This window comes from Hemiscyllium ocellatum, chromosome 8, assembly GCF_020745735.1.
Source record: "Hemiscyllium ocellatum isolate sHemOce1 chromosome 8, sHemOce1.pat.X.cur, whole genome shotgun sequence".
Taxonomy (NCBI): domain Eukaryota; kingdom Metazoa; phylum Chordata; class Chondrichthyes; order Orectolobiformes; family Hemiscylliidae; genus Hemiscyllium; species Hemiscyllium ocellatum.
In genome coordinates, this window is record NC_083408.1 from 65034945 (window position 1) to 65057906 (window position 22962).

General features: G+C 40.7%; 1 protein-coding gene across 2 annotated transcripts in view; it reads right to left on the minus strand.

The window, feature by feature from the left end:
• The window catches only part of kiaa0586 (KIAA0586 ortholog), a 533649-nt gene that overhangs the window by 42533 nt on the left and 468154 nt on the right, over positions 1 to 22962 (minus strand). For both annotated transcript variants that reach the window (XM_060829108.1, XM_060829107.1), the window contains exon 31: positions 14661 to 14748. In XM_060829108.1, coding sequence (XP_060685091.1) covers positions 14661 to 14748 — 88 coding nt within the window. The remainder of the gene's footprint in view (positions 1 to 14660; positions 14749 to 22962) is intronic.

Genomic DNA, 22962 nt, shown 5'->3' on the forward strand with positions numbered 1-22962 from the left:
TCTGGATATCAAACCTACAGCTCAGTGAGCAAACCTACACCCTAAACCTCAACCTGAGCTACAGACCTTCACAAACCTTATGAAAAAAGGATTCTAGACCCCTTTCTTGCAAATGATGTTGACAATGCTTGCTTAATGCAGAGGATTCAGCCTCTGAAAGGTGTTTAGATGCCTGTACCAATATGGTGGCTGATACACTCTGCTGAGAGTGTACCTCACAGTTCTCATACTGTATATTAAATGTTTTTCTAATCTATTTTTATGGTTGTAAAATGGGAGTAAAATTATCCAGTTCTCAGACCTCTTATAATAATACAGAATTTGAGAAGAATGCTTTTCATTGGCAAAATTGAAGGCAGGAAGGAAAGGACTGAAGTTAACAGATTAATGGAATCTATTTAACAGACACGAGTTAAAAGTTACTCCCATGTAGCTAGCAATGATTTAAATTAATATTATTAATAATAATTAATACGAAATTAAAATGACATGAGATGAAACAGCTCATTTCAATTGGCAGCTGAAGCAATCACTTCTTTTTATGTTCTGCTCACGTGCAGTGCAACATGCTAATAGTTGCTGAGCTCCTTGAACTGGCAGTGATGTGCCATAAGCCTGTACATCACACTTTGAATATCAATGTGGAAAATTCAAGAAGCTATATAAGCAAAAGAAAAACACTTAAGTCGTTCATAAATATTGAAGAACTATGTCAAACTAAAGCTCTTGCAAACTAAAAGCTTTCCAGAAGGGGGAGAAAAAGGAATGTCATTGTAATCAGGGATAATACAGTCCAGGGAATAGACACTGTTTTCTGTGGCCAGTATTGAGAGTCCCAAAAGCTGTGTTAATTGCCTGGAGTTGGGTTCGGGTATCTCATCTGGGCGGCAGAGGAACTTGGAGTGGTATAGATAGATCCAGTTGTGGCCCATGTAGGTATCAATAGACAGAAAGTGAGAGGATCTGCAGAGTGAATATGAGCTAAATGAAAAGGCAGAATTAAAAAGGTAATAATCTCTGGTTACTATCTGAGCCATGAACAAATTGGTACAGGGTCAATAAGATTAAGAAGTAAAAGCGTGGCTCAAACTTTGATATGGGAGAAACACGTTCAAATGCATGGGATACATCAGTTCTGAAGAAGGACGGAGCTGTTCTGATGGGACAGGCTCCAGCTGTGCTTTTTCCAGCGCCACACTTTATCGACTCTGACTCTCCAGCATCTGCAGTCCTCACTATCTCCTAAAGCTGAATCATGCAGGTACCAGAGTTCTGGTTGACTGAAATAACGAGGGCTGTCGATAAGAGTTTTCAACTAGTTAGCAGTAGGGGTGGGTTCAGTTGCATCAAAAATTATGGAAACAGTTGGAGGGCTCAGGAGAGACTATTAAAGTTTCCAGAACATGTAATAGGCCAGAGACTATGAACAGAAGATAAGGGGACAGCTATGAGAAGGGGACTGTCAATGCAAAACTGAGAGAATTGTACTTAAATGAGCTTGTCGCACAGATTAAAATTGGAGGGGACAATGTTATGGCAATCAGACATAGCTGCAAAGTAACCAGAGCTGGGAAGCAAATATCCAAGGATAGTTCTTCTATCGAAAGGACAGGCAGATGGACAGAGGTGCCTTGTTAGCAAGAAATGAATTTAGATTTATACCAAGAAGTGACATAGGATCAGCAGGAGAAGAATCTGTCTGGGTAGAGTTGAGGAACCACAAAGAGAAAAAGACCCTGATGGGAGTTATGGACAGTGTCCCAGCAGTAGTCAAGATGTGAGCCAGAAAATAAATTAGGAGGTAGAAGACGCATACAATCATGGGGGACTTCAACATAAAGGAGTTTTGGGAAAATTGGGTTGGTAGTGGATCCAAGAAAAGAAATTCATGGACTGTTTATCAGAGATGGACTTTTAGGAGCAGCTTGTGGTAGACTCCATTAGAGAACAGGCAATTTTAGATCTGGTGATGTGTATTGGGGCAGACTTGAATAAGGAGCTTGAGAACATCGAACATAACAGTGCGGTACAGGCCTGTGGAACCAATCTGAAGTCCATCTAATCTGCCGCTATTCCATTCTCGTCCATATGCCTATCCAATGATCATTTAAATGCCCTTAAAATTGGTGAGTCTACTACTGTTGCAGGCTGTGCGTTCCATGCCCCTACTACTCTCTAAGTAAAGAACCTACCTCTGACATCTGTCCTATATCTATCACAATTTAAAGCTATGTCCCCTGGTGATAGCCATCACCATCCGAGGAAAAAGGCTCTCCCTGTCCACCCTATCTAACCCTCTGATTATCTTATGTCTCAATTAAGTCACATCTCAACCTTCTTCTCTCTTACAAAAACAGCCTCAAGTCCCTCAGTCTTTCCTCATAAAACCTGCCCTCCGTACCAGGAAACATCCTAGTAAATTTCCTCTGAATCCTTTCCAAAGCTTCCACATCCTTCCTATAATGCGATGACCAGAACTGTATGCAATATTCCAAGTGTGGCCGCATCCAAGTTTTGTGCAGCTGCAGCATGACCTCATGGTTCCGAAACTGAATCCCTCTATCAATAAAAGCTTCACCTGAGGAGAAGGAACCCCAAGGGGAAGTGACCATAATACAATAGAATTCACCCAGCAGTTTGAGAGGGGGAAGCTTGAATCAGATGCAAAAATATCACAATTCAGTAATGATAACTACAAAGACATGAGGGAGAGGAGCTGGCCAGAGATAATTGGAAGGGAGCCTACTTTTTAAGGTTCTAATTTCTTAAATGGCAACCCCAACCCTTCTGTCTACCTGTCTGTCCTTTCATTAGGATGAGTACCCTTGGATATTTAGTTTCCGACCCTGATCAGCCACATCTGTGATACCCACAACACTGTACCTGCCAATTTCAATCTCCGTTAAAAATCTCACAACACCAGCTTATAGTCCAACAGGGTTATTTAGAAGCACTAGCTTTCGGGGTACTGCTTCTTCATCAGGTGGCTGTGTTCAATCTCATTTACCTTGTTTTGTATAACGTGCACATTTAAGTGCAACACCCTCGGCTTTGCATCGACTATTCTCTTTTCATATTTATCCCCTTATTTGCTGTGTTTGAAGTCATGTTCCTGACCCTTTCTATATTCTCTGTCCGATTACGTATTCTTGAATCTTCTTAATAATCTCTCCTGAACCAGCTCAGAATTATTTCAATGGTTACTTTATCTAGATTAGAATTGGGTGCACAATCTGGTGAGCATGTCACTGACATGTCTCTGCAGCTGGCCAAAAGCACCCAGGGGATTACCAGAAACTGGACACCTAGTCAGTCCCAGGCAGAAGATGATCAAATGGTCTCAGCCATTCATGACCTCAGCAAAATGCAGACAGATATAGGAACAGCAGGCAGGTTTGTCAGAAGCACTCAGTAAGCTCAATTGAAGGATGGACAGCTTTACTGAATAAGTGGACAGAGTATTGAGTACAGGGGTTGGAAGGTCATGGTGTGGCTGTACAGGACATTGGATAGGCAACTTTTGGAAAACTGCATTCAATTCTGGTCTCCCTGCCATAGGAAGCATGTTGTGTAACTGGACATGGTTCAGAAAAAATTTACAAGGATGTTGCCAGGGTTGGAGGATTTGAGCTATAGGGAGAGGCTGAATAGGTCGATGCTCCCTGGAGTGTCAAAGGATGAGCGGTGATCTTATAAAATTGTGAGGGGCATGGATAGGGTGAATAGACAGGGTCTTTTTTCCCATGATAGGGAAGTCCAAAACTAGAGAGCATAGGTTTAAGGTGAGAGGGGAAAGATTTAAAAGGGACCTAAGGAGCAATGTTTTCATGCAGAGGGTAGTGTGAGTATGGAACGAGCTCCCAGAGGAGGTGGTGGAGGATGGTACAATTACAAAAATTAAAAGGCATGTGGATGGGTATATGAGCAGGAAGGGTTTGGAGGGATATGGGTCAAATGCTGGCAAATGGAACTAGATTAATGTAGAGTATCTGGTCAAATTAGACTGAAGGGCCTGTTTTTGTGTTGTACATCTCTGACTCTATAATTCCTGCAATTGCTTCTTGCAGAGCCTGAACTAAGTTGCTTTATCCACTTTGTTGTGTTAGCTGTTTTATATTGTTATTTCACTGTTGTCTCATGATTTGACATTGTAAACTGAGTTCAACTGAGATACAAAAATTCTGCTCCCTCCATTCATCTTGCTCTCTTTTGTTTCTGTTCCTGTGACCTCTTAAGGCCTTATCCTGAGCCTCTTATATTCAATTTATAGTCCGAGAGTACACAGCACAGAAAGAGACCCTTTGGCCTATCATATATGTGTCATTCATTAAGCACCTATCTACTCTAAATCCCATTTCCCAAGCCTGTAGCCTTGTGTGCTGTGGGGTTTGAAGTCTATATAGTTCTTAACTTCTGCAATGGATGCCTGCCTCTACAACCATTTCAAGCATTTTCAGATTTCCAAATACCCATCAACCCTTGGATGAAAATATTTCTCCCTAAAGTCCTCTAAATGTCTTGCCCCTTTTCTTAAACTTTATGACCCCCTGATAATTGACCCTCTGCTAAGGGGAAAAGTTTATTCCACTCTATGCCCCTCCAATTTTGTGGACCCAATCAGGTGCCCAATTTAACCTCCAAGATCATGGTTTTGGAGATTCCCAAACCCTTACTGGTACTACATTGTCCTCATGTAGAGGTGAGAGTAATCTTCATCAGTGAGAAGCCTCTATCACTGTCACCAATCTCTCACTGACTGAATACAGTGAAGCCTGTGCATGGAGTTGCCTGCTTACCCTAGGACCTCCATGAACATTCACCAAGAAGCCTCCTGAGCATTACTGACCAAGACCCCAGGACTAACTGTGGCCTATCACCTGGACTGACTGTTGTCCTCAGACTGGTTGCTCTTAACTTGTAGGTCTGACTACAGCTGAATCCCTGGACTGCAGGGACATGCATCTTTGCAGTCTGGTAGGACCAAGTGTGTGATTGACTACAGCCAGCCCTATGGATCTGAAATCAGGTAAGTACTTCGACTGACTGTGACAGTACCAGCTGCCTGACTGCAGCCAAACCTCACCTCACTAAGGACTGCTCCCCTTCAACTTTCCCATGTAGCCACGTGCTGGAAGTACATGCAGTGTGTTTGGTCCATAATTTGCTGCCACATGCTGCATGTATTACTTTAATATAGCACAGTCCAATACAATGACATGTCCACCCCCTTGGTTATTCAGTGCTCCCCATTGGGACAAGTGTCCTGTCTCTTCCTCTATGTAAAAATCAATGTGAACCGCCTATTGTAATTCAGTACTAAAGTAAATCATCATGAGCTAAGATAGTAATGTGAAGTAGACAGAGATTGGCAAAGTAATTGCAAAGTGAGTGAGTGTTAAGAAAGCAAGCCAAGAGTTAGGAGATGCATCCTGGGACCCTGCACGTAAAGAGACCTGGCAGAAGCTTGCGAGTCACAGGGTATCCACGAACTCCAAAGCAAAATGCCAAAGTGGTGTGAGATTGGCCTGACAGCTTTCATTATGATGTCATGGAGCATCTAGGGATATTATTTGGATGTGGGCCAGAACAACCAATTGGTGAGCTGCAGCTGCCGGTTACCCACTCTGAATAAAGTCATGAATTTGTGCCTTTTTTCCTTCCCAAAGAAAGAAGGAATTAAAGAATTGGAAGTAGGGTACAAATAAAGTGAGGTGGGGTACCAATGTAATGCAAACTACATGGAAATAAGTAGTCACAACTTGATGGCAAGATTCTGAAGTCACCATTTTAAGGTTCAAGGAGAAAACTGCAAAACTTTTTCTTAATGTTTTAATAATTGCTTCATTCTCCTTGTATTTTGCCGACCTCCACTGCTCTCACCACAGCAGGGAGTGAAAATTCCAGCCCATGTTATTGAACACTTTTATATACTGATCTGACTACATCACATTTAATGTCAAAACTGTTGATGGAACAGTTCACAATACATATGGAACTAATAGGAATATGTGCTGGTTCAAGTTCTGTGTTACTTGTTTTGTGGTAATAGTTCCAAGCTGTAAAGCACAGCTGTAAGGCCAACCCAGGCAGTTCTTTGTGCTTACTTTGATAATGGAGGGGGGGGCTACAAGTGTCAGGATAGAGGAAGGGCAGCAACGTTTGGCTGTGAAGTCTGACTAATGTAAAACAGATGGGCCTGAGATGAAGGCTAATACAAAAACAATCATGCCATTCAACATGGCTAGCCTGCCACCTCAGCAAATCGAATGTAGGCAATAAGGGTATCAATTCGAACTATTACAAACAAAAGACAGCCATATCACCATAGGCTTTGGATTTTTTTCTTATCAGAATAAGCAGAAGTCTATCAGAAAGAGAAGCATTTGTTTACAGGCTGTACAATCTCGATGTAATTTACACATGTATTTTATATATACATCAAAGGTATTTACATATAATACTAGCAGTTGCCAAAGGAGCTGAGTTCAGATTAAAATAGGTGATCCCTGAATAATTCCAATATTATTTCCTTTATTTATTCAAGAAAATCTTATCAGGAAACAGAGAGAATCATTGGAATCCTTCTTGAATGCTCTTCACTTTTCAGGAAAAGAAAGTGTGCAATGCATGTCACTATTCACAATAACCATCACACAGCAAATGTATAGGTTGTCCGGTAAAAAGATATTGGATTTCATTGCATGTAATACTATTGCTATTCTCCATAGATCTGGGGAGGCATCAAAGAATCCTGCTGACTCCAAAACCCTTTTCCATTTGGTCCATGAGATTTAGATGATTTATTGCAGATCTGCTTTGAAAGAGTGCAAGGATATGGAATGAGCTAGCCAAAGACACTTCTCCAACACCCTTTTCAAGCTTCTGCTTTGCAAATACCTTTGTAACATCAGCCACTTCGTTAAAATGTGAAGGTTTTTTGCTGTCGTTGTTGTTTTTGTTGCAGACGCAAGTTTGAGTAGAGAAAGACTTGTATTTACATAGCTCCTTTCACCATCTCAGAATGTCTCAAACTGCTTTATATACATAATGAAGGATTTCTGAAGTGAAGACACTGTTGTGATTTAGAAGACAATCTGTAGGGTTACAGTTTGATGCCTTTAAAAAGAAGAGTCCCTCCAAATAGCAATGTTTACACTGTTGTGTTTGTTGACATGAAATAAATTTTCAGATTGTTGTGCTCCCAGTGAGAATTCTCATGATACTGAGAATATGTTGTAGATAAGATCGCATTAATGTATCCCTTCCTCCCAGATCCACATTCCCTTCATATGACGCTCCCTGCTGGGAATGTTGGAATGGCAGATTTTCCTTTATAGTTTCAACTTGTATTTCAAGGTTGTGAATCACTGCAGTTCTGCTGGCAATTTAAATTGCTCACAGAGGTCATATTTTATTAATAGCACAGAAGTATGATGATAGTAATGTATGCCTCATTGTAAATTCATCCAGGGAGTAGCTCCATGCTCCTGCCATGGCACTCGCAGCCGAGATACACTCTAAATATCTGTAATGACTCATTGGGGTATCAGAGATTGAATAAGCTGCCAAGTGGAGCATCTCATGATAGCAAGATCAACAAAGGCTTTTCCTGTCACCTTAAGTAAATCACCTGTTGTAGGAACATGCAAAATGGCACTCGTAATCTAAGGTGAGATTTAATTTCTCAACTGTAGAGTTATATGATGGTAGAGAGGCAGGACAAGGATATAAAGTAGAATGAAAATACAACAACTATGATGTTATCTTAAGGAAAACACTAAAGAGTTCCAGTGAGAAGTCGGATAAAATTCCTGAGTTAACACAGCTTCATCAGTAACTCTTGCCCTTCCAATTTAGAAATGAGAGAGCTACGAAATGTGAACATGTCCAATAGGCTAACATTCCAATACAACACAGCATTGACAAGAATAGTATACTATTGGAGGTTCTGGCAATTAGGTGATTTTTATGGGTTTTATGGGTTTCATTTGCTTGCCTTGGTGATTCAAGTGGAAAACAGAAGTTCAATGTAGATTATTCAAAGAAAAGCAATAAATTATCCCTGTGCCCTAACCAGCATTCTTCCACAATTTACACTTACAAAAACAGATCAGTTACTGTCTCATTTGATTGTTATGAATCTTACTGAGCAAAATAAAGCTACCAAATTTACCAATAAAAGTCACTCTGTTGAAATGATTACACTTTAATATTCATCTTTGAAGAGTCTAATGTAAATGGCAGCATGGTGACTCAGTGGTTAGCACTACTGCCTCATAGCACCAGGGTCCAAGGTTCAATTCCAGCCTTGGGTGACTGTCTGTGTGGATATTACACATTCTCTCCGTGTCTGCGTGGGTTTCCTCCGGGTGCTCTGGTTTCCTCCCATAGTCTAAAGATGTGCAGGTCAGGTGATTTGGCTATGCTAAATTGCCCATAGTGTTAGGTGCATTTGTCAGAGGGAAATGGGTCTGGGTGGGTTACTCTTCAGAGAGTTGGTGTGAACTTGTTGGGCCGAAGGGCCTATTTCCACACTGTAGGGAATCTAATCAAAAAAATTCAAGCCATTATTCAAAATTACCATATAAAATTAATATTATAGTAATTATACAATGCTATGTATTAAATAGTAGTTCCAAAAATATGTATCAATGAAATAAAATCCATTCTCCTATCTACTGTTGTATTTCTCAAATATTTTCTAATGTCTTTAGTAAAGACATGTTTTAGATTAAGATTAGATTAAATTCCCAACAGTGTGGAAACAGGCCCTTCAGCCCAACTAGTCTATGCCAACCCTCCGAAGAGTAACCCACCCAGACCCACACCCCCCCTAACTAATGCTCCTAACACTATGGGCAATTTAGCATGACCAATTCATTTAACCTACACATCTTTGGATTGTGGGAGGAAACCAGAGCACCCGGGGAGAATGTGCAAACTCCACACAGACAGTCACCCCGAGGCTGGAATCGAACCTGGGTCCTTGGCACTGTGAGGCAGCAGTGCTAACCACTGAGGCACCGTGCCACCCCATGCATTACAATATGTTGAAAAATATTCTGCTTTCCCATTGTTGGTTCTATGTATTACTCCTATATTCATGTTTCTTCTCATGTATTCCACAACTAAAATGAGAAGCAGGTTACATGCACAAAGACTTCGATTAAGTGCCCTCTAGAGTCAAACACAAAGAGGCCCATGAGACTGATCAGACTACTTTTATGCAGTTTTCCCCATTCAGCTAGTCTTCTTAAGAGCATAGCAAGACCCAGACCTGCAAACGCCAAGAATCACAGACCTGTGACCTACTAGGCGTGTCCTTGTTTTCAGAATTGATGATAAATGCTATTACTTTAATATAAACTGAAGTTCTGTGGATTCTTCAGGAATCCTGAAGAAGGGCTTATGCCCAAAACGTCAATTCTCCTGTTCCTTTGATGCTGCCTGACCTGCTGCGCTTTTCCAGCAACACATCTTTAAGCTCTGATCTCCAGCATCTGCAGTCCTCACTTTCCCCTAGTTGATTTTACACCAGATACACTGCTGGCAGGAAATCATAAGCGATGTACAGTGATAAAACATAAAAAAGAAATGCATTTGGAAAGCCACAAATTTGGGGGTATCAGCTTTTAAGATTTCCTCAGCACTACTTTCAAAAACCCTCACTCTGTCCCACATTCAGTGTTTGCTGTTTTTTTTAAACTGTAAACCACAGTATGGTTGACAACAGCTGCCATCTTGTGGCGATTTAGAAAATAGCAATGGAAAATTTTAATCTTCTGCAGACTGCTCTCCAGTGAACAAACTGGGTTATTACAATATAGTGCTTTTTGTATGTACTGCTTGTAATGCAATTTTCAAGCAGAATACTAGTCAGAATGATAAAAACTTGAAATGTGTAATGACTTACATAAGTGATAGTTAATAGCCCTGAACCTCCACAGCTGATTCAATATACTACCTCAGTATAGTATGTGTGCCAGGAAGGCTGTGGTGCAGGATGCCAGGGACAGTCAGGTAGTGTAGTCCCTGGCAGGGTAGTGTGGGCTGATAAGTACAGGTGACGGGCCACTATTACCACTCTGGGCTAAGCCTGTGTAGGCTCATCCTAACCAAGGGACTGACAGGCTATCTCCCCACGTGGTAAAGGGCCAACCTACCACCAGCAAAATGCCATCAGATGTAGATGACAACCATAACTGGCTACTCAAATGGCTCAGTTGGCTATCCTCTTACTTCTCTGTCAATGGGAAAATGGTGGGGACTCTACCCACCCTCTCTTACTTTGCTCCTGCCCTCAACAGCACCTGTTCCTCCATTCTTCCAACAATTTTCTAGCAGAAGAATCCTCTTCCCCTAATTTTAAAATTGCAATGATATTTCTATATATTTCATAAGTAAATAATTTTATCCTCTGCGTAGCCATTGCTGTTCCCCTGGATTTGCTTTTGTTCTTTAAACTGTTCAGTTTCAAGTACTCTAATCAAAAAAAGCCATGGTGTGACCTTTGTAATGCGAGATTTACATTGGTGATACACATTTCAAAGGCATTTTCAGAATGTTTACTTTCCTCTGTAGGTCAATTGTCCTCTACAAAGTTCATGCATTTGAACTATTTTGCTACTGAGTTTCAAGGGATTTTGCCCTTCTTCATTCAGTAAGGTGTTTCTGGTTTTGCAGCACGATGCCTACAAGTCTTTATCCAACTAGCCATTTTAATGTGTTCAGGGTATTCAGGCATCAGATCTTAATGTTGGAATAGGATCAGCAGCACTATACTGCACCGAGGCAAGTGAGGTTAACTGATTTGCCCATCTAAGAATTTGAAATAGCTTGCAGCTCTGAAATTCCTTTTCAAGAAAAGATTGAACCTCTAGCTGGATCAGTAAATAAATTCTGCATTTGGAGCAGAAAAGGGATATAAAAAGTCAGAAAGGTCCCATTTCAATCTCTGATCTCTGCTGATTCATCATTTCAGCCAGAATCAAATTGATCTCAATGTCCTATAGCAGAGAGACAGAAATGAAAAAATAACAATTAGCTACTGTTTCCAAACTTGGAAACTTGGAAAATACACCTCTGCGGATGAGGAATCACATATGTTTGCAATGAAGCTCCGGAGAATGTTCAGCAATTCTATTTCTTACCCCCTGAGTAAATGGCAATTGATTTAAATGTGCAGATCCATTTTTTTTTTACATGGCTGTGGACACACTGTAATTCAAAGAAAATGACTTACCAGAGCCTTCTGGGTTGTCAGGGGCCAGAGAGGCCAGGTTGCAACTACCTGGGTACATCAAGGGTGGAATTTTCCATTTGATGAAGGTGATGACACTGGAGATACTCATCCCCTTCTCAACAGGTTTAGACAAGGAGTTCCACTGGGGGCTTTCTGAACCTGATAAGGACCTCAATTGCAACATCCGTCATTGGCTGCTGTCTTGGGCAATAAAGTGACTGGGTAACCACATTGACATGCATGCTGGGTTGGGGGAAAAGAGCCTTTTACTCTCCCATTCAGGGGCAGTCAGTCCCAGCTTACAGCCTTTGAAAGCCACACTTCTACTCATGTCTCTAATACACAAAGCAGCTCTCTACAATTCCCAACCTGTAAGAAGCAAATGAAAATGATGAACCTTCTTGCTGTTGGATTGTGGAGGAGTAGGCCTTGATAAACTGCCTTTAGGATCCAGAGGCTGCCAACTTCTGCTTGGCAGCTCCTGGAGAGCTGGGACATCATTATTGAAGCCTGTGATAAATGGAAATACTCACTGAATCAGTCAGCACAGAAGAGGCCTTTCAGCCCATCGAGTCTGCACTGACACGTGAGAAATACCTGACCTTCGAAGGCCGGTATGGACATGCTGGGCCGAATGATCTGTTTCCACACTGTAGGGATTCTAAGTAATGACAAACCTTTTTCTTTATTCATTTGAGGGACTTGGGCATCCCTGGCTGGCCAGCGTTGATAGTCCATTTCTATTTGCCATTGAGAAGGTGGCAGTGAGCTGCCTTCTTGAATTGCTGCAGTCCATTTGCTGTGGATTGACCCACAATGCTGGTAGGGAAGGAATTTGACAGTGTTTTTACTGTTGTCTTTTCCAGTTCCAAGGTCGATGCCAGGTGGTCAGTCTGGTTTCATTTCTTTGTGACTTTCTAGCAATTGATAAAACTGAGTGGCTTGCTAGGCCAGTTCAGAGGGCAGTTGAGAGTCAATGGCATTGCTGTGGCTCTGGAGTCACATGTAGGCCAGACCAGGTAAGGAAGGCAGATTTCCTTACCTAAAAGACATTAGTGAACCAGATGGGTTTTTATGATACTTGACAATGGTTTCATGGTCATTCCTAATGAAAGGCTTATGCCTGAAAGGTTGATTCTCCTTCTCCTCAGATGCTGCTTGACCTCCTATGCTTTTCCAGCACCACACTCTCGACTCTGATCGCCAGCATCTGCAGTCCTCACTTTCTCTAATGGTTTTATGGTCATCAGTCAACCTTTAATTCCAGATTTTTTTATTGAATTGAAATTCCACCATCTGCCATGGCGGGATTCAAACCCGGGTTCCCAGAACGTTATTTTGGGTTTTTGGATTAATAGTCGAGTGATAATACCACTAGGCCATCGCCTTCCCATAATCCCATTTACCAGCATTTGGCCCATTGCCTTGAATCCAGACCTTAAGGCTCTGGCATTTGGAATACTGTAAGCAGTTTTGAGCCCATTTCTAAGAAAGAATGTTCTGCCTTGGAGATCCAGAGGTTTCCAAGAATGATCCTGGGTTGAAGGACTTGTCATATAAGGAGTGGTTGAGGCCTCTAGGTCTATAATCATTGGAGCTTAGAATGAATGGGAGGGGGTGGATCTGATTGAAACTTTCGGAACACAGAGAGGCCTGGATAGAATGGACCTGGAGAATAGGAGAGACTAGCACCCAAAGGCACAGCCTCAAGAGTGTTGGGTTGGTCCTTTAGAACTGACATGAGGAAGAATTTCTTCAGCCAGTGAGTGATGAATCCACCGAGGACTGTTCTGCGAAGTTATTGAGAGTATTTAAGACAGAGGTAGATAGGTTTTTTCTTGGTAAGGGGATCAAACGTTGCAAGCAGAGGCAGGAGATTGTGTTAAGGAATATATCAGCTATGATTGAATGACAGAGAAGACTTGGTGGGCCGATTGGCCTAATTCTGCTCCTATGTCTTATGGTCTATAACCTCATGCTAATTCACCATGTATTCATCATGGACCTATATTTAGGTGAAATAAGATAACGTTCTAAATGTCTATCCATGAAGTCACTATTTTAAAAAAAACTTCCATTGACCCATTCACTGCCATTAGCTTCAACTTAATTTCTTACATGCAATTCTATTCATAATCTCACTGATATCAATTAAACTGAGTCACCTCATTGTGATAATGAAAGGTTATCAAATCAGTCATGAAGCACAAATCCTACAATAATATCCTTCAGGCTTATGTCAACAGAGATTGAAACAGCAAACACAGATTTACTTTTACTCGACAGTTTTTTGTTAAATGTAAAGTCTAGAACATTTAAGTGCCTTCATATCTTCACAGTTCCATTGAGTTTATCCAGTTTTTACAATGTCTCTGAAAGGTATTTCTGGATCTATCTAAAACTGTACCCAGCTCTCCAACTGGATGCCCTATATCCTCTAAAGAATTGCAGCAGCTTTAGACTTCACCCTAAGAAGTCAAAACTACATGAATCTTGGTTTGGATATCTTAAATCCAAAAACTGGATTTCATTTAACAGGTGCAGTTGCCTCCATGAGCAATGGATGTGCAAACTACAAATTATCTCTGTTCCCACATCTGTTCCACCCCATTCCTTGCAAAACGTTTGTTGCTAGGTTTGGGGCCAGAACTTTTAAAAGCAGGACTGTGATACTATTTTCCTTCAGGCTGGACATCTCCATATTCAAGAATATTCAGGTCATATAGTCATGGATTCAATATGCCTATTACGATTTCTGGACCAGTAACTGAAGATATTACCTTCAGTTCAGCATCACAGTTCAGTATAACAAGAAATATGAGAGACAGACAGATGGCATTTCAGGACGTAAGGGACTCGGAAAAGAGAAAGAAATGATGCAATGCAGGCAGTCACATAGAGGGTCTCAATCTTCGTGATGAATAAATTCATGAGCTTTTCACACTTGGCTGGAAATTGTATAATCCTTCCAGGATTTCTACAGGCATTTCTGCACATTATATAATTATTTATTACTTTTGCAAGTTGAGACAGAAATGAAAGGTAAAAACTGCAAAAACAAACACAGTCATTGCATTTTAATTTTCTTAAAATACAAAATAAATTGTTCACATTTTAGTTTTGAATTGACTGTGAAAGACTAATAGCAATTTTATAACTGAGCAAACTAGATTGTGCAGTTTGAAATGGTCTCATTTGTTTCAAAATGAAGTCTTTGCTCCTGAAAAAGAGAAAACAAGCTTCGACCATATATTTCTCGAGAAACTCCCTTAAATTTAAAAGGCTCTCAGCCAATTTTTCAAAAGCTTTGAATAACAGCATCCAAGTATGGCACTGCTGCTGTTGGCAGCTGCTTCAGTCGACAGACGCAACACAGCAACCAGGCTCCAGGCTTAAGAGATTTATGAAATTGACTTACTTTGTTCTATGGCATCTGGAGTTCTACTTTGAACTTTTATCACTCTTGCAGTTGCTGGTCTTTGCTCCATCGCAGGTATGTCATCGTCCTGAGGAAATTTGCAACAAGTCATATGATAGTTTATTAACTTTTTCCAAGGCTTTTTATGTACCAATGACATCTTAGTCAGAAACAAGATTCTAACCCTAAATGATATCTGTGCAATATTACAGCTTTTATGAATTCATTCAGACCGTTAAAGTTAATGTTGATTTTAACTGATTTATTAAAAAATAACAGCAAACCTGAGGAAAGCAAGCAAATGTGAAATCTCCTGCTGCCAACTAGCAAGCCAACTGCCCCTACCTTCATCCCATCAGGTGTCAGGGCCATTTTCCAAGAGGTAGGATAGCATGAATGAGGGCACAGATTTACCTGACTGTAAGCAATAATTAGCTAATCCTCCTTGTTTAGGGCCTAATATGTCCACTGTGACATTGTGGATTGCTGAGTAGAATTTGAATGGCGGCCTCTTGGCAGAGTGCAGCCACTGCAGTTGTGGAAGTGTTCCATTTCCTGCACCAACTCCCATCCAACCCACAATGCTGGGTACTGATTTAGTTTTTTTTATTGTAATCTTTAAAAAGTTTGAGAGAGGATGCCTCAATCTTGTTGTGGCCTCTTCCTCACTTACTATGCAAATGGGAGAGCCTGCTAATGTTCCCCTTGCTTTGAGAGCTCACCCACCTTCCATACAATCAGACTGATGAACTACCATCTGGCCACTGAGTAGCCAACCTGGGGAAACTCACAGCTGAAAGACTTCCGCACAATAGGCAGGCTTCAAACCTCCACTTTAGTCAGATAACAAATTGTGGGGAAATCTGACAATGGTTTGTAATATGAAAATGATTATGCAAAATGATTAAGTATGAACCATACAAATGTACAAATTTGGACTAGGTGCAGGTCATTCAGCCCTTTGAGCTTGGTATGATCATAGTTAATCTGATTGTCAATGCAAATCTGTAATCCTGCTACCTCTGATAATCCTTCAACTGAAAAGAGTTTAAAAGACTTTTAACCTTCTGAGAGAAAATAAAGCTTAATCTCTGTTTAAAGTGGGCAACGCCTGATTTAAAACAAAGGTCTCTAGTTCTAGATCCTCACACAAGAGGAACATTCTATCCATGTTCACCCCATCAAGACCACTTGGTGCCTAATATGTTCCAGTCCAGTCACTTATTACTCTTCTAAACTCCAGCAGATTCAAACCAACCCATCCAACCTTTGCCTCACAGAGCCAGAGACCCAGGTTCATTCCCGCCTCAGGCAACTGTCTGTGTGGAGTTTGCACATTCTCCCTGTGTCTGCGTGGGTTTCCTCCGGGTGCTCCTGTTTCCTCCCACAGTCCAAAGATGTGCGGGTCAGGTGAATTGGCCATGCTAAATTGCACGTAGTGTTAGGTGAAGGGGTAAATGTAGGGGTATGGGTGGGTTTCGCTTCGGCGGGTCGGTGTGGACTTGTTGGGCCGAAGGGCCTGTTTCCACACTGTAAATCTAATCTAATCTAATCTAATCTATTAGTCTCATACACCTTCTCTGAACTGCCTCCGACATATTAGTATCCTTCTTTAAATAAGGTGACTAATACTGTGCACAGTACTCCAGATGCAGACTCATTAATGTCCTTTATAACTCAAGCATAATCTTCCTCCCTTGGTACACCATTCCCCTGGTTATAAATTATAATATTCAATAAGTTTTCTTAATTACTTGTACTATCTGTATACAATTTTATGTGATTCATGCATAAGGACATACTTGCATCTCAGGATTTTACAATCTTTATACCATTTAAATAATATACTTTAATCATTCACCTTCACCTATATATTTTGTAGCTTCATGTTGTTTTTAAAACTTACATTCTTTGTGTCATCAGTGAATTTGGCAATGATTCCTTCTGTTCTTGCATCTAAGTCATTTATATAAGTTGTAAACAATTGATATCCCAGCACAAATCCCTATGGCACATCACTCATTACATCTTGACAACGTGAAAAAAAATCACATTTATGCCTACTCTCTGCTTTGTGAAAGCTAACATAATCTCTTATTGATACCAATACATTACCTCCTATTCCACGAACTTCTATTTTCCATTATAACCTTTAATTTGGCATCTTACAATATGCTTCTGGAAATCTAAAACCAGTACATCCAGCAATTCCCCTTTATCCATAGCACATGTTGTCATATATGTCAAATTTGTCAAATATGGTTTCCCTTTCACAAAATCATGACTCTACCTGATTACATTGAACTTAGGAAGTGTTTTACTATTACAACTTTACTAAGAGCTAATGTTTTTCCCTCTGAAAGATAATTTTCTTGTTTAAGCATGCAGCATATCTGGGTAAGTCAGAGTGACATTCATAAGACCAGAGTGTGATATTCTGTTGAGCAGCATTTGAGTTCCTTGATGAGAACGAGTTAGATAACTGGCCTAAACATAAAGTGCTTTTGTTGTCAAGGAATTTAACAAGATTTTGTGTTTTTTGAAATCTGTAAGATGTATGATTTTAATTTGCACATATGTGTACAATAATAGAAAACAGAGTCATCACATCTTATTTTTACCACAGGCTAGTAAAGTTAAATTCCTTTTATAAATTTGAGTGCAGGAACAGTGCAGAATCAATTATCCGTATGTCAATCATCTGCACTGTTCAATTACTCAAGCTGAATAATGCCATTTTATATTATTTCTGAAAAATCAGTTTATAAATTGTATGCTGTACAATGTGTGATGAAATGAAAGCCTAGTATAATCGTGCTTGGTTACAAATATCAAAAAGTACAGTCAGGTTAGGTGATTGAGGTCCTACTATTATTGCTGTGGGTTCAAGATGAGAGGATGCAGACATTCACACTGACAAAATCACCACATATACAAAAAAATGCTGTAATAAAAAGAACTTAACAACAGATGTGATGTAATTACACAATAAAATAATTTTATGTGTAAGAGGAATTTTGCCATCTAGGGCGTAGCAGCATTCATTGTACTCAAGTTCAGTTTTACATTAGTGAAGCCAAAGTGCTGTTTGACATTTAATTGAATGAATATTAAAGTCTTTACAAGTTAGATCGATGCCGTGGGGATTTATCTAAAGTTAGAGTGTGAAAAATAAAAATGTAAGAGAATTGTTGTAATTTATCTAATGTAAATTAAGTTTATTCAAAAATTTGAGGCTTAAATACTGATATTGTATGATATTGGATTACATTTTTACTGCAAACTATTTGAAATAAAATAAATACATGCAATATATATAGGCTTCTGAGACTGGGTAGCAGGTTAAATAGCAGGACACTGCATCTTCAGTCTAAGGCCCAAATCCTGTTTCAAATTAAAGTGCTGCAGTGCTCCACTGGAAAATATGTACATATAGTTCCAGCTGAAGCCCTGGTGCATTAGACATACACCACAAATTGCCCATATTCAAATTGAAAATCTAAGCTGATTACCCTCAGTACGGGCATTCTAATAATGCTGAGGGTAGATGCGTTGGAAAGGAGGAAGTAACATCTACTTGAGTTACAAACTAAAATATGTATCTAGAACAAGTAATTAAGAACTTGATATTCCTTTACTTTATAAACATTATAACCTTTTAAAAGGTTAAATTGTAAGCAAAGTGCATTTCCTTGTGAACCTATTTTGGGTAGATTTTCACCTTTACTACTCTAGCTGATATTATTGCAGATAGATCATCTGTCCATTATATGAACCTGTCTGAATTGCATATGATTCTTTACGCCAGATTAGGGAACAATTGGTGAAGGTGGAAATCCAGCTGAGCATCAATATCACACCGCATCTATAGTGCGTCTCCTCAGGCCATGTCAATGATAGCCACTTGAAGAAACAGCCTCAGGCTTTGCAGCTTCTTTCACATCTTGCCCTAAGGATGATACTGGTTCTTATCGCTCAATTGGCTGCTGCCTGGATTTTTCTTATCCCATCAATAACAGATTCAGGATTGTTTTTACAGTATGATCAGAATTGGATACTAGAAGTCCAACAATTATTCTGGTGAACTATATTTCTTATGCTGAATTAATTAAAGGAAATCAGACACATATAGAATTATAAGAGGCATTGGTAAGGTGGATTGTTGGGTAGAAATATCGAATACTAGAGGACATTGGTTTAAGAGTGGGAGAGTTTAAAAGAGGTATGTGATAAATTTATTTTTTTCAGAGAGTGGGCAGGTGTCTGGAACATGCTGCCAGTGGAGGTGGTAGAATAAGATATGTTTTTTTTCCGATTAGATTAGATTCGATTAGATTAGATTCCTTACAGTGTGGAAACAGGCCCTTCGGCCCAACAAGTCCACACTGACTCGCTGAAGCGCAACCCACCCATACCCTACATTTACCCCTTACCTAACACTACGGGCAATTTAGCATGGCCAATTCACCTGACCCACACATCTTTTGGACTGTGGGAGGAAACCGGAGCACCCGGAGGAAACCCACGCAGACACGGGGAGAACGTGCAAACTCCACACAGTCAGTCGCCTGAGTCGGGAATTGAACCCGGGTCTCCGGCGCTGTGAGGCAGCAGTGCTAACCACTGTGCCACCGTGCCGCCTACACTGAAGAGGCATTTCAACAGACACGTAAATAGGCAGGTATTAGATGGTATACAGACAATGTGCAGATAGGATTAATTTAGAATGGCACCATGATTATCACAGACATGGTGGGCAGATGGGCCTGTTCTTGTGCTGTATGGTTATGTTATTCAGGGAGATAGTGGACTTGAACGTGTGGCTGGGGAACTGGTGCAGGAAGCAAGAATTTAAATTCTTGGATCACTGGGGTATGTTTTGTGGTAAGCATAAATTATACAAGCGAGACGGTTTGCACTTTAATAGGTTAGGGACCAGCATTCTGGCAGGCAGGTTTGCTACTGCAACACAGCTACGTTTAAACTAAGTAGCTGGGGGGGGGGGGACAAACTGGATGTTTAAGAAGGAAATTGAAGGGAAAGTTTGAACAAGGGAAGTCAAGAAAGACAACTGTATCAATGAAACAGAAAACTCAGAAAGGAATCATGCTGTAAGGCTGAGTGAAATAGGAGTTGATGGGAAGGGCGAGGGCAGTAACAAATTAAAAATACCATATATGAATGCATGAAGCATTAGACATAAGATGGATGAACTTGAGGCTCTTTTGGAAATTGGCAGATACGATATTGTGGGGATAACTGAGACGTGGCTTCAAGTGGACAGGGCCTGGGAAATGAATATTCAAGGCTACACGTGCTATCGTAAGGACAGACTGACGGGCAGAGAGGGTGGGGTGGCCATGTTGGTAAGGGATGATATTCAGTCCCTTGCACAGGGGGAACCTAGGATCAGGGGATGTAGAGTCAGTATAGATACAGCTGAGAAATTCTAAGGGTAAAAAGACCTTCTTGGGAGTTATCTACAGGCCCCCAAACAGTAGTCTGGATGTCGGATGTAAGTTGAATCAGGAACTGAAATTGATCTGTCGTAAAGATGTTACTACAGTTGTTATGGGGGATTTCAACATGCAGGTAGACTGGGAGAATCAGGATGGTATTGGATCTCAAGAAAGAAACTTTGTGGAGTGCCTCCGAGCTGGATTCTTAGAACAGCTGGTGCTGGAGCCTGTCAGGGAGAAGGCAATTCTGGATCTGGTATTGTGCAACAAACCAGAATTGATCAGGGACCTCGAAGTGAAGGAGCCATTGGGAAGTTGCGATCATAATACAATAAGCTTCAATCTGCAATTTGAGAGGGAGAAGATACAATCGGGAGTGACAATATTTCTGTTGAATAAAGGGAACTATGGAGCTATGAGGGAGTAGCTGGCCAAAGTTCAATGGTGCAATACCTTAGCAGGGATGACAGTGGAGGAACAATGGTGGATATTTCTGTGTATAATGCAGAAGATGCAGGATCAGTTCATTCCAAAAAGGAAGAAAGATCCTAGGAGGAGGCATGGGCGGCTGTGGCTGATGAGGGAAGTTAAGAAACACACAAAGTTAAAAGAGAAAAAGTATAACATACCAAAGATAAGTGGGAAAACGGAGGACTGGGAAGCTTTTAAAGAACAACAGAGGATTACTAAGAAGAAAATACGCAGAGAAAAAATGAGGTACGAAGGTAAACTGGCCAAAAATATAAAGGAGGATGTAAAAGTTTTTTTTAGGGTATGTAAAAGGCAAAAAAATGGTTAAGACTAAAATTGGGCCTTTGAAGACAGAAACAGGGGAATATATTACAAGGAACAAAGAAATGGCAGAAGAATTGAATTGGTACTTCAGAGCTGTGTTCACTGGGGAAGACACAAGCAATCTCCCTGAGGTAACAGTGGCTGAAGGACCTGAACTGAAGGGAATTTATATTTGCCAGGAATTGGTGTTGGAGAGACTGTTAGGTCTGAAGGTTGATAAGTTCCTGGGGCCTGATGGTCTACATCCCAGGGTACTGAAGGAGGTGGCTCGAGAAATTGTGGATGCGTTGGTGATTATTTTCCAGAGTTCGACAGATTTGGGATTAGTTCCTGCAGATTGGAGGGTGACTAATGTTGTACCACTTTTTAAGAAAGGTGGGAGAGAGAAAGCAGGAAATTATAGACCAGTTAGTCTGACCTCAGTGGTGGGTAAGATGCTGGAGTTTATTAAGATACATCTGGATAGCAGTAACAGGATAGGTCAGAGTCAGCATGGGTTTATGAAGGGGAAATAATGCTTGACTAATCTTCTGGGATTTGTTGAGGATGTAACTCTGAAGATGGACGAGGGAGATCCAGTAGATGTAGTGTACCTGGACTTTCAGAAAGCTTTTGATAAAGTCCCAGATAGGAGGTTAGTGAGCAAAATTAGGGCGCATGGTATTGGGGGCAAAGTACTAACTTGGATTGAAAGCTGGTTGGCTGACAGGAAACAAAGAGTAGTGATAAACGGCTCCATTTCGAAATGGCAGACAGTGACCAGTGGGGGACCGCAGGGATCAGTACTGGGATCGCAGCTTTTTACAATATGTATTAATGATATAGAAGATGGTATTAGTAATAACACTAGCAAATTTGCTGATGATACTAAGCTGGGTGGCAGGGTGAAATGCGAGGAGGATGTTAGGAGATTACAGGGTGACCTGGACATGTTAGGTGAGTGGTCAGATGCATGGCAGATGCAGGTTAATGTGGATAAATGTATGATTATCCACTTTGGCGGCAAGAACAGGAAGGCAGATTACAACCCAAATGGAATCAATTTAGGTAAAGGGGCAGTACAAAGAGATCTGGATGTTCTTGTACACTAGTCAATGCAGGTACAGCAGGTAGTGAAGAAGGCTAATAACATGCTGGCCTTCATAACAAGGGGGATTGAGTATAGAAGCAAAGAGGTTCTTCTGCAGCTGTACAGGGCCCTGTGTGCAGTTCTGGTCACCAAATTTGAGGAAAGACATTCTGGCTATTGAGGGAGTGCAGCGTAGGTTCACGAGGTCAATTCCTGTAATGGCGGGACTACCTTACGCTGAAAGACTGGAGCGACTGGGCTTAGATACCCTTGAGTTTAGAAGACTGAGAAGGGATCTGATTGAGACATATAAGATTATTAAAGGATTGGACACTCTGGAGGCAGGAAACATGCTTCCGCTGATGGGTGAGTGCCGAACCAGAGGACACAGCTTAAAAATACGGGGTACACCATTTAGGACAGAGATGAGGAGAAACTTCTTTAACCAGAGAGTGGTGACTGTGTGGACTGCTCTGCCCCAGAGGGCAGTGGAGGCCAAGTCTCTGGATTCATTTAAGAAAGAGTTAGATAGAGCTCTTAAGGATAGTGGAATCAAGGGTTATGGAGATAAGGCAGGAACAGGATACTGATTTAAGGATGATCAGCCATGATCATATTGAATGGTGGTGCTGGCTTGAAGGGCAGAATGGCCTACTCCTGCACCTATTGTCTATTGTCTATAATTCTAATGACTAGATAGCTGAAATAGTAATAAGTCAAGAAGATAATTTGTCACAAATGAATCACAAAATTTTGCAAAACTCTGTTTCAAGGTTCATGCAGCCCTCTAGCACATAATCTCATTGGTTTCTGCCAGACTGAGCTTTTATTTTCACTATCATTCATCTAAAATCAACCAAACCTGTATACCAGATCAACAATTTCATTTGAAAATATAGTCAAGTGCAAATTAGAGTTTCCATTATTTATTGTATGAGAAACCAGCCACAAATTTGATCATGTCCCCAAATTGAATCTA